Here is a 14,091-nt window from a genome sequence, read left to right as displayed (position 1 = left end):
GAGCTACCTCCTCTAGTGGGAGGTGTCCCTGCCTGTAGCAGGTTGGAACTAGGTGATCATAAAGGTCCCCTCCAACCCAAAACATTCTATGATTATGGTTATGTTTAAAATGGTGCTTAGAGTACAGGTGGTATAATAACACAAATGCAAATAATGGTGGCGGTGCCTTACTGGTTGAGTGCCTCTGCTGTTCTTAATCTGACTACCTTCTGTTACTTGGTTAGCAGACCTTCAGAACAGAGCTGCAAGCTGGTTGCAGTCCATTGGCACTTTCTCATTTGTTCAGTAGACTTTGGAATAGAACTGTTGTGTTTAACACCAGCTTCATACTAGCTGTGCCATTTCCTAGTGTGTTATTTGTGTGTAAAAAGGCTGCTGTTTCCCTCCCCTTTTTTTTTCTTTCCTTTTCAGGGGAGGAATGATCCAGACTTGTGAACAGTATCAATTTGTCCATCATGTCATGAGCTTGTACGGAAAACAGCTTTCTAGAGCAGCAGAAGAATAAGTGTTCATGATATTCCTAAAGGCTAAAATCAAGAGAACTTTTGACTGCATTCAGATATATTTCAGATCTAATAAGAGACACATGGTAATCTGGCTGTCTTAGCTGGAGAAAAAGATATATTTTACTTTGATATTGCTTTTATGCTCTTGTTTGCATTGACATTTAAGAGCTGAAGTACACCTTGTCTTAAACATATGTGACAGGACATAATCTTCACCAAAAAAGGCTTATTTATTTTGTAAATAAGAACAGTAGCTTCATTTGTTACAAAATCAAAAAGAAAAAGAAAAAAAAAGCACTGTCTTCAGTTTGCTGTTTTTAAAACATAATTGCTATTATATCCAAATACAGTGTGAAACTTTTCGAATTGTCATGCTGAAATATGTGCCGTATGTTGACTAAGCTTGAAAGTAACTTTTTGCCTCTGTTTTTACATATGAAATTACCGAATACTGTGTGTATCATAAACCTTCTGAGCCTCTGCATTGAAAGATTCAAGTAGATTCGTGTTGAAATGAGGACTCACACATCGCGTTTGCTTGGTTTTATTTTTTTAAAGCAGTCTATCACTGGTATTATCGGAACTATAGGGAAAAATGTATTTTGCTGATGTGAGACAAATTCTTGCCTCTAGTCCTTACCAGCAATGTTGCCCTGCTGTCATAACAACTTGGATGAATTTGCAGTGGACAGGGGAAAAGTTAAAATGAATATTAATTCTTCATCTTTCTTTTGTCAATGTGTCGGCATCTGACTCTGTTATCAGACTTGATTTCTGAAAGTATTTTGTCTGTTCATGCAGTCAGACGACAATCCCAATGGTTTCCCCAGACATTTGACATGAGGAATTTCTTTTTTACTTGAATCCATATTTATTTAAAATGCGAGAATAAAATCAGCTGTATTTTGAATTTAAACCTGTTCTGAAGCTTTGAAGGAGACCAGATGGCCAGTGTTTGCTAAAATTAATATGACTAGAAATGCAAATCCAAATGCTGCTTCATGATAAATTTCCCCTCAGACTAAGTTTTGATAAATGTATCCCTTTATAATCGCTAGCCCGAGCAGTAGTATTTCCTTTTAAATAATATAGACTACTTCCGTGCTTTTGTTTTCAGTCCTTAGTCTGACAATGAAGGCTTCAGTTGGTGTGTTCAATGCTTAGAGGTAAGCACATGTTTAAGTTCTTTGGGCAGTGAAAAATGGAGATACGCGGGACCCTTTACATCAGAGTTGAGTGTTTTGTGAATGTAAGCTGTAATCATTTACTAGAAATATTTTTGCTTCTCTTTTTGTAACAATAACCAAAACTCACTGCTTTTGTTAGTGCAGAAGATTCTGTAAATTTACTTGGCTTCTTCATCAGGAGAAGGTAAAGCAGCTCTCAGAACATTAAGTGCTGATCCTGCTCCTACTGAGGTTTTGTTACTGACATCAGCAGATGCAGGGTAGGGCCTGAAATGTTATGCCTACAACTTCATCACTGTGGGGGAAGTTTCCCAATATTTTAGTACACATCTTTTGTGTTTACTCTGTATCCATGAGCCTGTAAAAATCCTATCAGCAGGGTTTGCATGACTATGTGGCAAAACGTGTTATCTTGAACCACTTGATTTTATTGCTGTATTTAAAATATTTCCTTCAGTGAAAAGCTAGCAAGAAGAACTGGCAATCTTTTAAAAAATACTGGCAGTAGTCATTAAATAGAGCAATAAACTTAAGCTTTTGAGCATAACATGACTGTTAGTTTTATGTAAACCTTGCTAGCTGTATTCTCCCCATTGCTACTGATTTTTTCAAAGGAGCAGCACTATTCCATCTAAGTACTCCTTAGAAATAACTGAAGTAGCACTGATGTTTTGAATAGTGTTATAAGTGGAACTCCTGATACTGTTTTCAGATGTTCAGTGCCCTACAGTGTCAAAATTAACTCAGTTAATAAAGTAACTTGTTCTGTCATCAGTTTACTGTCCATCTAATAAAGAATATGTTAATGATGGGATAGGATTGTGCAAATAGGAGATAATTTTGCTGTCTAAGTTGCCTTGTGTACAAAGAAGCTTCCTAGAAGATAATTGTTTTATGGTAAACAAGACATAACAGTCCCTAACATACTGACTTTGAGGTGCAAGCAGAGTTCTTCAGCATGTATTAGTCACTGGTGGTTCATTGACTTATGCAGAAGTAAACAATTTATACTGATAAGGGAAGTCTAACCTAGTGTCCACTTCCATTCTGCGTATATAGAATGTTTTGAGAACATTAAAAATAATAATCATAATAATAAAAATCCTATTTATGAAATCAAATGTGGTATTTTAGGGAGAAAATGTCTTATTTGGGATATAAAAAGGGGTATTCTGGGGAGAAAATGTCTTATTTTGGGGATAAAAAGCAGTATTTTGGGAAGAAAATGTGTTGGTTTTGGAATAAAATTTGATATCCCAATAAAGGACATTTCTTTCCTGAAATAGTGTTTTTTATGCCTTAATAAGACATTTTCTTCCTTAAATATTAAATTTTAACCCAAGAATAATAGTTTCTCCCTTCAGTGTCACTTTTTATCCCCAAAATAGACATTTTTACCTCAAAGTATCACTTTTATCCCCAAAATTAGACATTTTATCCTCAAAATATCATACATTGTTTCAAAAATACAACATTTTGTACCCTAAATATCATTAGCTCTTGGAGCGAGTCCAGAGGAGGACCACTAAGATGATCAGAGGGCTGGAGCACCTCTCCTATGAGGAAAGCTTGAGGGAACTGGGCTCATTTATCTCAGAGAAGGGTCTGGGGAGACCTCGTTGTGTCCTTCCAGTACTTGAAGGAAGCATATGAACAGGAGGGGGAACAGCTGTTTATGAAGGTGGATAGTGATGGGACAAGGGGGAATGGTTTGAAACAAAGACAGTCGAGGTTTAGATTAAAGATTAGGAGAAAGTTTTTCACACAGAGGGTGGTGGCACACTGGAAAAGGTTGCCCAGGGAGGTCATGGATGCCCCATCCCTGGAGGCATTCAAGACCAGGCTGGATGTGGCAGCCTGGTCTGGTGGTTGGCAGCACTGCATATGGCGAGGGGGTTGAAACTGGATGATCATTATAGTCCTTTTCAACCCAGGCTATTCTGTGATTCTGTGAACATGGTCACTGGTAAAGTTAGGCTGCTTTGCATCAATTCAAAGCAAGTATCATCCTACTGGATATAAAGATTGTACATTTGCCATTTCGCACTAGGCAAGTGCACTCTACTCAGCTAAGATCAAAATATTAAATGCCTTTTAAAGTGTTATTCTGTCTAACAAAATAGGAGTTAATTGTCCTATTTCTACTTCAGCCTTAACATATTTAACATATTTCTCTTTTTTTTTTTTTTTAAATAGGATTTGAGGTCTAAAGGACCTTATATCAGCTATTCTGATCTCTTCTGATGGCAGAGGTAGTCTTAAGAAGTGTTTAGGACTAGCAGAAAGGAACTCTGGCCATCCAGAAGCACTTGAGATGAGTGGAACTGCTGCTTCTCCTACTCAGAAGGTTTGAAACTGAGTTGATGATAGGAACTATGCTAAACTGCATCTTACTAGGCTTCTCTTTTTACTGGACGCTCTCTAAAAAAGAAGAAACATTCTATCTTCCCTCTCCATCTCTCTATCCAGGTTGTCTATTTGTACCTGAAACAGCGGTACTAATACCTACAACACAGTTGTTTCCCAGAGGACTCTTTCCAGGTATGTTAGCTTATAATAACCTGAGATTATTTTATTTAGAATCAACTGTAATGCCTCCCCTATTTCATATGACTTTTCACACTTACTGAATGTGGCAGAACCTATCCCAGTCTTGTTTGCTTCTCAGTCATTGGCCATGACATTTATACAGTTTTGCTTTTCCTCTCAAGCTAACAGATCAATGATGCTTTGTCCTTTTGTTGGTACTCTGAGATAGACAGATATACAGGTTAACATAGAATTAAAGACTAAAATAACAAAAGAGAGTACAGTTAAGTTTAACACATAAGAGCTGCTCAGGCTTGTCCTCCATGTAATCCCCAGTAGCTCAGCAGGCAAGATTTATTTTAGTCATAATAAAACTGAACATGGAGGCTAAATGTTTTACTCAGAATCAAAAGTCATATTGACATCATAGCTGGTAATATGTCTCAGAGCATCTAAATGGGGTAAAGTTGGTGATTTACTCAGGTACTGTAATTCGTAGCCCTCCTTTCTTTCCAATGGACCATGCTAATCAATTTCTGGTTCCTATTTCTTCTTTCTCTCTGCCTGTTGCTTTTTAGGCTTAAAACACAGAAAATAAGTCACTGCATTGTACTAGTTTTAATCCAAAATATTGATAACCAGTGTTTTCAAGGGACCATTTCTTCCCTTGGAGAGAGTCTGTGTTGCCAGAGAGCCTTCTGATGGCTTAGCATCTCCTGGCCACCTTTTGATCTCAATACATCTCAGAATTTTGTGGACAAAAACATCTGGAGTGGATTAGGCAAAAGACATTTCTGCTTTGGGAAATAGTAGTTTTTGCTTGAATCAGATATTTGTATTCCTGATGTCAGTACCTGCTTTCCTCTATAAAGGCAAAGGCAACAGTTCTTTCCAGGGATCAGAGAGAAAAGTTCCTGCACAGATCCTTTTGCTCTGATCTTTCTCCTTTGCATGCTTAGCTTATTTGTGTCTGAAGTGGATGGAAGGAGAATTGTCAGAATTTAAGTCAAAACTAATCAGACATCACAGAACAAAAGAAACCTCTCTTAGGGTAGCACTGACTCCTTTTGGGTCAAAAGAAGTAAAACCAAGTGGGACTGGTTTCACTACATCAACTATCATCTTGATCTTTAGGCTTCTAGGAGTAATATGGAGAGCAGACACCCAGATATCATGAAGGTCAGGGTTACAGCGAGATGCATTCACTCCTTTTCTTCTTAAGTTCCATGTCTGTCAGCACAGCCAGACTTATCAATCCAAACTGCAAGATCTCATTCATATGCATTGTTTTTTCCTCCTACAGTAATATGCATGTATGTGTATTCACATGCCCACTCTGTGCCTGAGTAGCTGATGTAAGAACAGAAGTGTGAGGGAGGACTCATCAGTACTGTGAAATGAACGTGGAAAGGAACTGCCTGGCTTTTGAGTCTATTTGGAATGGTGGGTGGAATTGGTTTGAGTTGTCAGTGTTTTGTTTTTGTCGGGGAAATTTTAACTTTCAGACCAGATTTCTCTGTGTCTAAGTTGGGCTCTTGTTTCTGAATTATGTTATTGAAAGGGTAAGTGAAAGTTGGTTCCTTGATAGATTTATTAGACAAACTGTTAATGATACTTTATCCACTTTACAGCATTACCAGTCCCATCTCCACACTCTTCTGATCTGATAAGCAAGTTTGTGTTAACAACTCAAACTTCTGGAGAAGGGAGCACAGAGCCTCTATCATGCTGGAGTCCCTCTTTAGCATGTGATTATTTTTGAATTCAGTGTTTTCAGTTTGCTGACAAAGGTGATGATGTTTCAGCCTTTGCATGTTTTTTCTTGATTTTTGTTTAAAATTTTTCTTTCTTTTCTGGACCAGTAATCTAAAATCGTCAGTAAAAGTGATATATTACCTGGGGATTATGCCATTGTTTTGTGTGGAATTATTTCTGACAACACCCAAGGGTGAGTAACAATTATTTCTGGCGAAAGCCAGTTCTCTACCTATTATATGACAAGAGCTGACTGCATTTTCAGGTGCTCCTACATACATTCACCCATTTTGTGCAAGTAAACATGGTCTATCATCATCTACACATGGAGGAAGTGGTTAAAAAGAGGAAACTCGATTGCTCATCCTTACAATCTCTAGATATTTATTCTGGATCAGTGGGAAAGATACAGTTCATGTTATCTGCTGGAAAGCAGTCCTTACTGATTCAAATTCAGGAGATCCCTGTTTAAGCAAAAGTCATGATCAGATAATTTGACTCATGCTGAAAGAATGTAACCTTGAAAGACTAAGTAAATAAGCTTTCCCATTGTGTTCACATATGACAGATCCATAACTTTATTACGTATCACAAAAAAAAATTACAAATCATTACTGTTGGTGTGCAGAGCACTTCTAAAGAACAAATTTAATTCCCAGAGTGGTGTTTGTGGTGTATGTGAAGTCGTACTAAGTAAATAAAGTAAAGCAAGGTTAATCTAGACCTTAAAAGTAAACCTAAACAGAGTAACAGTTCCTTTTCTCCACTTCACTCATTCATTAATTAGTTGCAGTATTTCTTCCTGAATTTTTGGAGGCATTCAGAGCTGAAGCTGATTGGTAAACCAAATCCTAAGGTAACAAGGAAAGGAGAAAGTGAGTACCAGTAGAGGGACCCAGAGCGTTGTTGACAATATCAAGGAATATTTGTAACACATTTTCTTTTTTTGCTTTATTTATTTATTTCCACAATAAAACTTTAAAAATAAGAAAAAGTTAGTCACTATAGTATTTATAAACAGCTATGAAAATGTCCCAGTTTGCAGTAGGCCTACTACAGTACTGCTTCTTGCCAGTACTGTTGAATGTTTGTAGGGCATTGTTTCCAATCAGCAGAAAACAGCACTAGAGTAAGAACCACTATTTTTACTTGGTTATGCATTTAGTGTAGTGGGGCACTAATGCCTTTTGTGTGCCATTCAGGCAAAAATTAAAAAACAGCGCTAAACCTCAGTGATTTGTAATATTATTCAGGACTTGCTAATGTGACTGGAGGCTTGCCAGTGTGATTCCCATCTACAAGAGTCTAAGGAGGATCTAGGAAACTACAGACCCATCAGCCTGACATTGATGCCAGGAAAAGCTGTGGAATGGATCATCTTGAGTGAGATCACATGGCATTTGCTGGACAGCTGGGAAATCAGTTCCGGCATGGGTTCAAGAAAGGAAGGACCTGCTTGATCTGCCTGATCTCCTACCACGCACTGTTAGCACCTCAGCAGGTTCTCAGCAGATGGCCTGGCAGACAAGGTGGTGGGAAGGATATCTGGAATTTCTTTTCCCAGCAATGACCATCTGTGGGGGGAGCATTAAAATCTCTAACTATATTCTCTGATGCTAGGAGAACTTGTTTGGAACTGCATGAATCCCTCTTCCAATGGAGGTCTAGATATCTCCAGTGTTATTACATGACAGTTGCTTGCTTACTTGGAAAAGAAGCATTGGAGATCATCCCTAAGATTCTGGAGAAGTTAGAGAAGGCCTGCATGAACTTAGCTCATTTCTCAGGAAGTTGAAAGAGATGAAGGAAGAAGCGGAGGTTGAAGTTAGTGTCACAGTACCCCAGACTCTTGACAGAGACAAAAGAAAATAAGTGCCTGCATCCAAAAAGACAGCTGTGATGGAAGACAGTTACACATCCCAGATGGAATACAAATCTACTTTTTTTACATCTGGACAAAAGCTGGATATCCAAAGAAACGTGAAGAAGTTGTGTCAAATCCTGACAAGGTAAAAAATGTTTTCACAACCTCTCTTCAATTAATGTCTCTAGGAAGATCTCTCACATGAAATCCATGTCAGATCAGATTTATAGTGTTAATGAAGCATCCTAATAGACAAGCTAAGGTCTGCAATCCAGTATTCCTTAGGATAAGGCATACTGGATGCTTTGGACAAGCAATATTGGGCCAGTCCCTGCCCAGGAATTCTGCAGTCTAAATGAGGTGAATAAAGGATGTATTAATGTTTCCATTCTGCCAAGGAAAAGCTGGTAGGAAAATTCAGAAAATTATCCCAGATTCCATGGCTGTGCCAGATAGTGAACCAAATCTCTTATGACCCGAATGTAATTCTTCACTTACCTAACAGCAGAATTTCTGAAATATCTGGAAAGCAGGTAAAATGTTTTCTTTTGAATACCAAAGATAGCAAGGAAGCTGAATATGAAACATCAATAAAAATGGAGTATTAATCATAGAATGGTTTAGGTCGGATGGGACCTTAAAGATATCTACCTCCAACCCCAGTGCTACTGGTAAGCTTGCTACCCACTAGATAAGGCTGTCCAGGGCCCCATCCAAACTGGCCTTGAAGCAGATGGGTAAGAAGTTTATCGTGCACATCACCAACACAAATGAAAAAGGGTTGGGTGCCTACAGATTTTTTTCCAAGAGTTATAGGTGGTGTTTGTTATGGAATACAGGAGGTTCTGTGTATGAGAACAGTCTCTAAATTTAAAAAAAAAAAAAAAAAAAAAAAAAAAAAAAAAAAAAAAAAAAAAGGGTCAAAACTGGTTTTGTAGTTCAGTAGATCTTTCTTTCTTTCTTTTTTAATGTCTTCATAACATTCATGTTACTGGTGTTTTAGGCTCAAACAGAAATCTAACATTCAAGTCATAGACCAACCCTCAATTACCAGAGCGCCCGTGTGAAAACACCTTTTATGAGGTAGCACATCTCAGTTTGAAGCCTGGTTATTACAGATAATAAGCTAGGTTGACATCAGTGTAGCAGGAATGTGAGTCACTACTGAACTTGAACCAGTTTTAAAGAAAAAATGGGAATGACAAACTGTACCTTGGTACTTGATAAAAATGATGCTGCCCACCTGCCTTACCTTTTACTGCAATAGGGCCATCTCTTAAAAATAAGCTTTGCCAAATGTACCATTCTTTAAGTTGTACTACTTACATGTGCTTGAACTACTAAAAAATATTATTTGGTAGAATATCATTACTTAAGCCAAATAGCAATCCTTGCCAGGCACAGAAAACACAAAGATATCAGTCCTCTTTCTGCTTCCCAGTTGGTTCCTGATATTCCAAATGGTCCCAGCTATCTCATCAGCAACTGACTGATGTCATCTCCTTTACAATAACCTAGAATCAGAAGAGGGAAAAAAAAGAAACTAAGGCAGAAGTACTGAACAGAAAGCAGCATGTCTGTTGGTTTTTTGGTATTGTAAGATTGCATGCAACTTCTACTGAACTGGTTAGCTTAATTTCTGCTGAAGTTGAAGGAATTAATTATCTTTCTGCTATCACTCAAGAAAGAAATGAATATGACTTCCCTGTAGTCTCGTTATTTAGTGTAGGAAATCAGAGATTGGAAACTAAGCAAAACAAAAAAATGTCTTTTTGGTATTTTAACAGGTTGGATGGTAACAATCCTGATAGAAACCATTGAAAATGACCAAAAAATTGCTATCTGCAGTGTTTGAAATGGGCCTTCTAAGGAAAATGCCAAACTTCAGCTGGAAGTTCAATGGGCAAGCATGGAAGCAAGACAATAAGTATGAGGTCATTACATCTGTTGATGGATTGTCCCAAACTTAGGATATCCAGTCCTGTGAACTTCAGCACTCAATGCTGATACTGGAGGTATAGCACAGAAAGCTCCATTCTTCATTGATTGCAGGTAATTCAATGTAAGCTTCTTCAGGTGATGAGTAAATCAAACATGAGATAGCAGGGTTTGAGCTGCAAAATTCATAGAGCTAATGTGCAAAGCCCTCCAACTTGAGCCTGTGTTCTATCCTGGGAAAGCAAAACTACCCAGTTGGATTTATAAAGTTCTTGCTGATTTGTGCCATTTCTTTTTACCGGTCCTCTCCCCTTTCTAAGATGTTCCAGATCAATTCATCAACAAACCTGAGAATACACAAATGAAAAATGGAAATTCCCGTCTGGAGCGTGTGCTGATTTTGAAAGATATCACTTTGAAAGAGATAAGGAATCAACAGGTGATTGAAAGGTCTGAAGTACAACAGGAATCATGAAGGGAAGAGAGCAGAGTTTATCATAATGTTGATTATCCAAGTGACTCAGAAACTTGTATAATGTTGCTGTGTAAGACAGTGAACCTAAAGACTGCAACAGCAGCACCAGTGTAACTGGGAAGGTAAGTATGACTCGTCCAAGGAAGGAAAAGGAACAATAGTGTCCTTTGCACTGTTTTTCATTGCAGAGCAGTAGTGCTGCTTTGTTTCAACAGCCACGAAACTGATCTGAGATAATGCAGATCTGAAGTCTATTGTCTAATATGGGATAAGCCATTAGTCTGTGCTTTGTCTTGGTATTATGAAGATAATGATTAAAGGTGTCCCTTTGCTGTAGAAAATGTAAGAATCATAAAGCAGTAAGTCTTCCATCTTAGTCCTTGTACATACCACCTAAAGCAGCCCAGTTAAGTTTGGTGTTTTTATTTTAACCAGGATTATCATAATGAATTCTTGTTCTTTAAAGTGACCTATGGGATGTTTGAATGCTGAGGACCAGTGGCACAACACGAGACTCGTGGAGTATTAAATATTTAATATCATTTTTATTTCTTTAAATAATTTCTCAGTAGCATTATTGATGCTGTAAATTTCTACCTAGGATCTCTATAGAAAGACATAAGGCTGCTAGGAGGCAAAAATATCTTTGTGCTCTCATCATGAGCTGGAGAAGAATTTCAACGTTCTTCCTCACAGAGTGTGGATTTTAGTGGCTTTTAGTATCTGTGATAACTTCTGTTAATTGTGGGCAAGGTTTGAGTATGCCCAGATGCCTTCCATGAGAAATGTATCATTTAAGACCATTTTAAAACAAAGTGATTGGAAAGAGGAAACGATCATATTAGCATATCTTTGCAGATTCAAGAACAACAGAATAGTTTGTTAGTAGGATGGTATGAAGGAAACCTCAGGGACCAAGAGGAGCTCAGCTGTGAGGTCAGGCAGATTTTAGACTGTTTGTGTGGACGATTGATCTGACCTACTGCCCACCCTGATGGATGTCTCTGAGTCTGGTTTCTCTTCTAATAGCTGGGTGCCTTGAGCTGCTTTCCCTATAGTGGAAATACACCCATAAAGAAGGATTAAAAACTACATAAGAACAGGCTCTGTTTACCCCCATTTCTTCCCCTGACGTGCAGTTTACCAAGCAAAGATAATAGCTTTCATCCTAAGGGGTTTTTGACTAAGGATAAGCAGGTGGACAGATCAGAAAAGGACAGATCTAATCCTTCCTAGTCTTCTACAATCTCAACCTTACTAAGTTTCAGCTTTAATTCTTTGCTTTTTCAAATTTTTCCTTCCTAGTCTCCTGTGAAGATGCTTATATTTCACATTTGTTAATGTATTTTCTCAACCTGTAGACTCACATTAATTCCTGCAAGGTTGGCTTCTCACCACCCTCCCTTCTCTCTCACCCAGTCTCAGATTTTCAAATTAATAAATGCTGATTTATTGTATGCTAATATATACCCTTCATTACATGCCATGCGTCTTTTCTAGGCAAATACGTAGATGCACCCTGTTCACAGAATTCATTCTATCTATGAATCACAGAACACTGTGACAGATAAGGACTTGGAAATCCTTTTTTCTTTGTCATCTTCGAGCATGAAATTCTGAGATTCAGGGACAGGGTCAAAGAAGGTGTTTGTTGCAATGTGTTTGTTGCATTTCGTGCCTCAACCTTCTTGTCAGATTATAGCCATGAAAGGCATCTGGGTACTGTAGTAAGAAGAATACTCATCAGTGGTCTAAAAGAGGAGCATTAAGAAAGGCATGTATTCAGCCAAGGGGACAGAGGACAAAGCAAGAGTTGACATTGCAGGTAGCTAAGCTGTCTCCTTACTGCTGTTAACAATAACACTTGCAGAGTCTTTGCTTCATCAGGTCTAATCAGCTGGGGCTGTACCATTTTGGGGCTTATCTGTCTGTGTGAGCAAAACCTTTCTGCTCCGTTGTTAGCCAAGGGGAGAAAATTGAACAGTCATACTGATTGATTTTAAGTGACAAAACACGAGTTTTTATGTTTATAAATCTGTGGTTGAGAATGTTGGCCTTAACCTTTACTTGAAATGTTGTTCTGAGCAACAAGAAAAACACCTTTCCTTAAATTATACATGAAGTATGTAAATATATGTATTACTCAGCTCTTGGCAGCCAGATGGCGCCAGATGGACTGTTAGAATCATCTGCAGCATGGAAATGAGCCTCTTTCTGTTCTCCAAATAAAGGCGAGTTGGATTGATACTGCTGCCAAGACAGTGGGACAAGTGAAGCAGTAAGGATGCTGTGGCTGCGGCATCAAATATATAGAACCCGTGTGCAGTATAAACCCATCCACAGCAAAGCCTTGGTACAGGGAATGATTTTCCTGCTGTCAGAAATACTGACTGCATTTTTATGACTATTTCAGCAGATTGTCATTTGTAAACATATACCTGACAAAAGGAAAAGCACAAATATTTAGGAACTTGGTTATTTTTCTTTATTGTGCACAGGACATCCTTATCACTGTTCCATATAGCTCTAACAACTGACAGAATGTTTTGTTTGCAAGCAGTAAAGTTTGATTCCATGATCTTTGTTGTGATTATGGCTTATTCAAATGTGGTCTTAGGAAAGAATAGCACAGAGTGTTTCCTCTTTTGCCTTCAAAACTTAAAAACTGCCTGGAAATAAATCTCAAGTACCTAGAGAATTGGGGAGCATTGTGCAATTGCTGTTTCTCTTTGAAAAAGACAGTGTCTGGCCTGGTGAAGCATTTCAGAAGTAAAATTTCCAAACTGAAGTCATATATGTCAGTTCTCGCCTAAAGTGTTGCAATTTCCATTTTTATCTAAACTTCCTATGGATTAAGGTAAGTGTTTCTGTGCATCTCTGTAGCATACTGCAGAAAGAGCTCCTTTTTGGAATAAATGCAAGCATTTAAATGTTTCAACCTTTAAAGTGATAAAGGGAAGTAACTGGCAAAGTAAGAGGCTGTTAAAGAAAGTCTGCAGCCATGAATCAAGTAAACATGCAAGTTATCTTTCTTCTTGTTGTTGGTATAGATGTATACATATGCACACAGACACACACAACTTGAAATCCATGGATTCTGTTGCTAAACTGATTTTTCTGTTTGTGTGGAGTCTTTTGAACAGGTGTCTCAGCCTCAAGAGGTAGATGTTAGGAAAGAAGCTGTCACCATCACCAGGAACTCCTCAGCCCAGGATGGATGTTCCCCAGTGCAAGGCTATATCATGGAAAGAAGGAAAAAGAAGTTATCAGTCTTTGAGTCCTAGGCAACAAAGATTCAGTTCAAGGTCAGATCAAGATTATTTATATGTTTTTATGTAGCCAGATTAAAAGCAAAATAAGCTTTGAATAAAAAGCTGAGTACTGTTGGTTGATAAGGAAATAGCATCATCTAGCAAGATATATATTTCTGTCATGCTGTTCAAGGTGAGATCCACTTTTCAACCCTCGAAGATAGCCTGATACATACAGTAGTAACGCAGCAAGAACACTCAGCATCTTGGAAAGTCACACCTATGGATTTGGTTGTCAAACTTCAAGCATTCATGTTTTGTATTTCGCCCTGCCTAAGTTTGATTGCCTTTCCCTGACTTAGACCAGAAATGAATTAAGCAAGTGTCTGATTGTGTTGTATCCATCAGATAGCAACCATATGATCAATGCTTAGTGCAGCTTGGATAACACATGGGAGTGTTCTTATCAGCCACAGCATTTTAACAAGACTTTTGCTTTTCCTTTTCTGCTAATATTTTTGCTCTTGTATTCTTTCTTCTGTCTCAGTCAACATGTTGCACTTCCATGCTAATTAAGTTACAATCA

General features: G+C 38.1%; 1 protein-coding gene and 1 long non-coding RNA gene across 6 annotated transcripts in view; both read left to right on the top strand.

Annotated features, from left to right (window-relative positions):
- PTPN5 (protein tyrosine phosphatase non-receptor type 5) overlaps positions 1-2,466 on the top strand; it is a 73,446-nt gene extending 70,980 nt beyond the window's left edge. For all 5 annotated transcript variants that reach the window (XM_072339167.1, XM_072339164.1, XM_072339163.1 and 2 more), the window contains exon 14: positions 412-2,466. In XM_072339167.1, the coding sequence (XP_072195268.1) occupies positions 412-505 (94 nt within the window). In that variant the 3' untranslated portion in view covers positions 506-2,466. The remainder of the gene's footprint in view (positions 1-411) is intronic.
- Positions 2,467-9,628: 7,162 nt separating this feature from the next.
- Positions 9,629-14,091, top strand: part of LOC140253521 (uncharacterized) — a 29,223-nt gene continuing 24,760 nt past the window's right edge. Inside the window, exons 1-3 of the long non-coding RNA XR_011903875.1 lie at positions 9,629-9,893; positions 10,100-10,376; positions 13,386-13,559. This is a non-coding gene — a long non-coding RNA (uncharacterized lncRNA). The remainder of the gene's footprint in view (positions 9,894-10,099; positions 10,377-13,385; positions 13,560-14,091) is intronic.

This window comes from Excalfactoria chinensis, chromosome 5 (genome assembly GCF_039878825.1).
Source record: "Excalfactoria chinensis isolate bCotChi1 chromosome 5, bCotChi1.hap2, whole genome shotgun sequence".
In the NCBI taxonomy this organism is placed as follows: domain Eukaryota; kingdom Metazoa; phylum Chordata; class Aves; order Galliformes; family Phasianidae; genus Excalfactoria; species Excalfactoria chinensis.
Note: the sequence above shows the minus strand (reverse complement) of the source record. Positions and strands in the feature narration are given on the sequence as shown.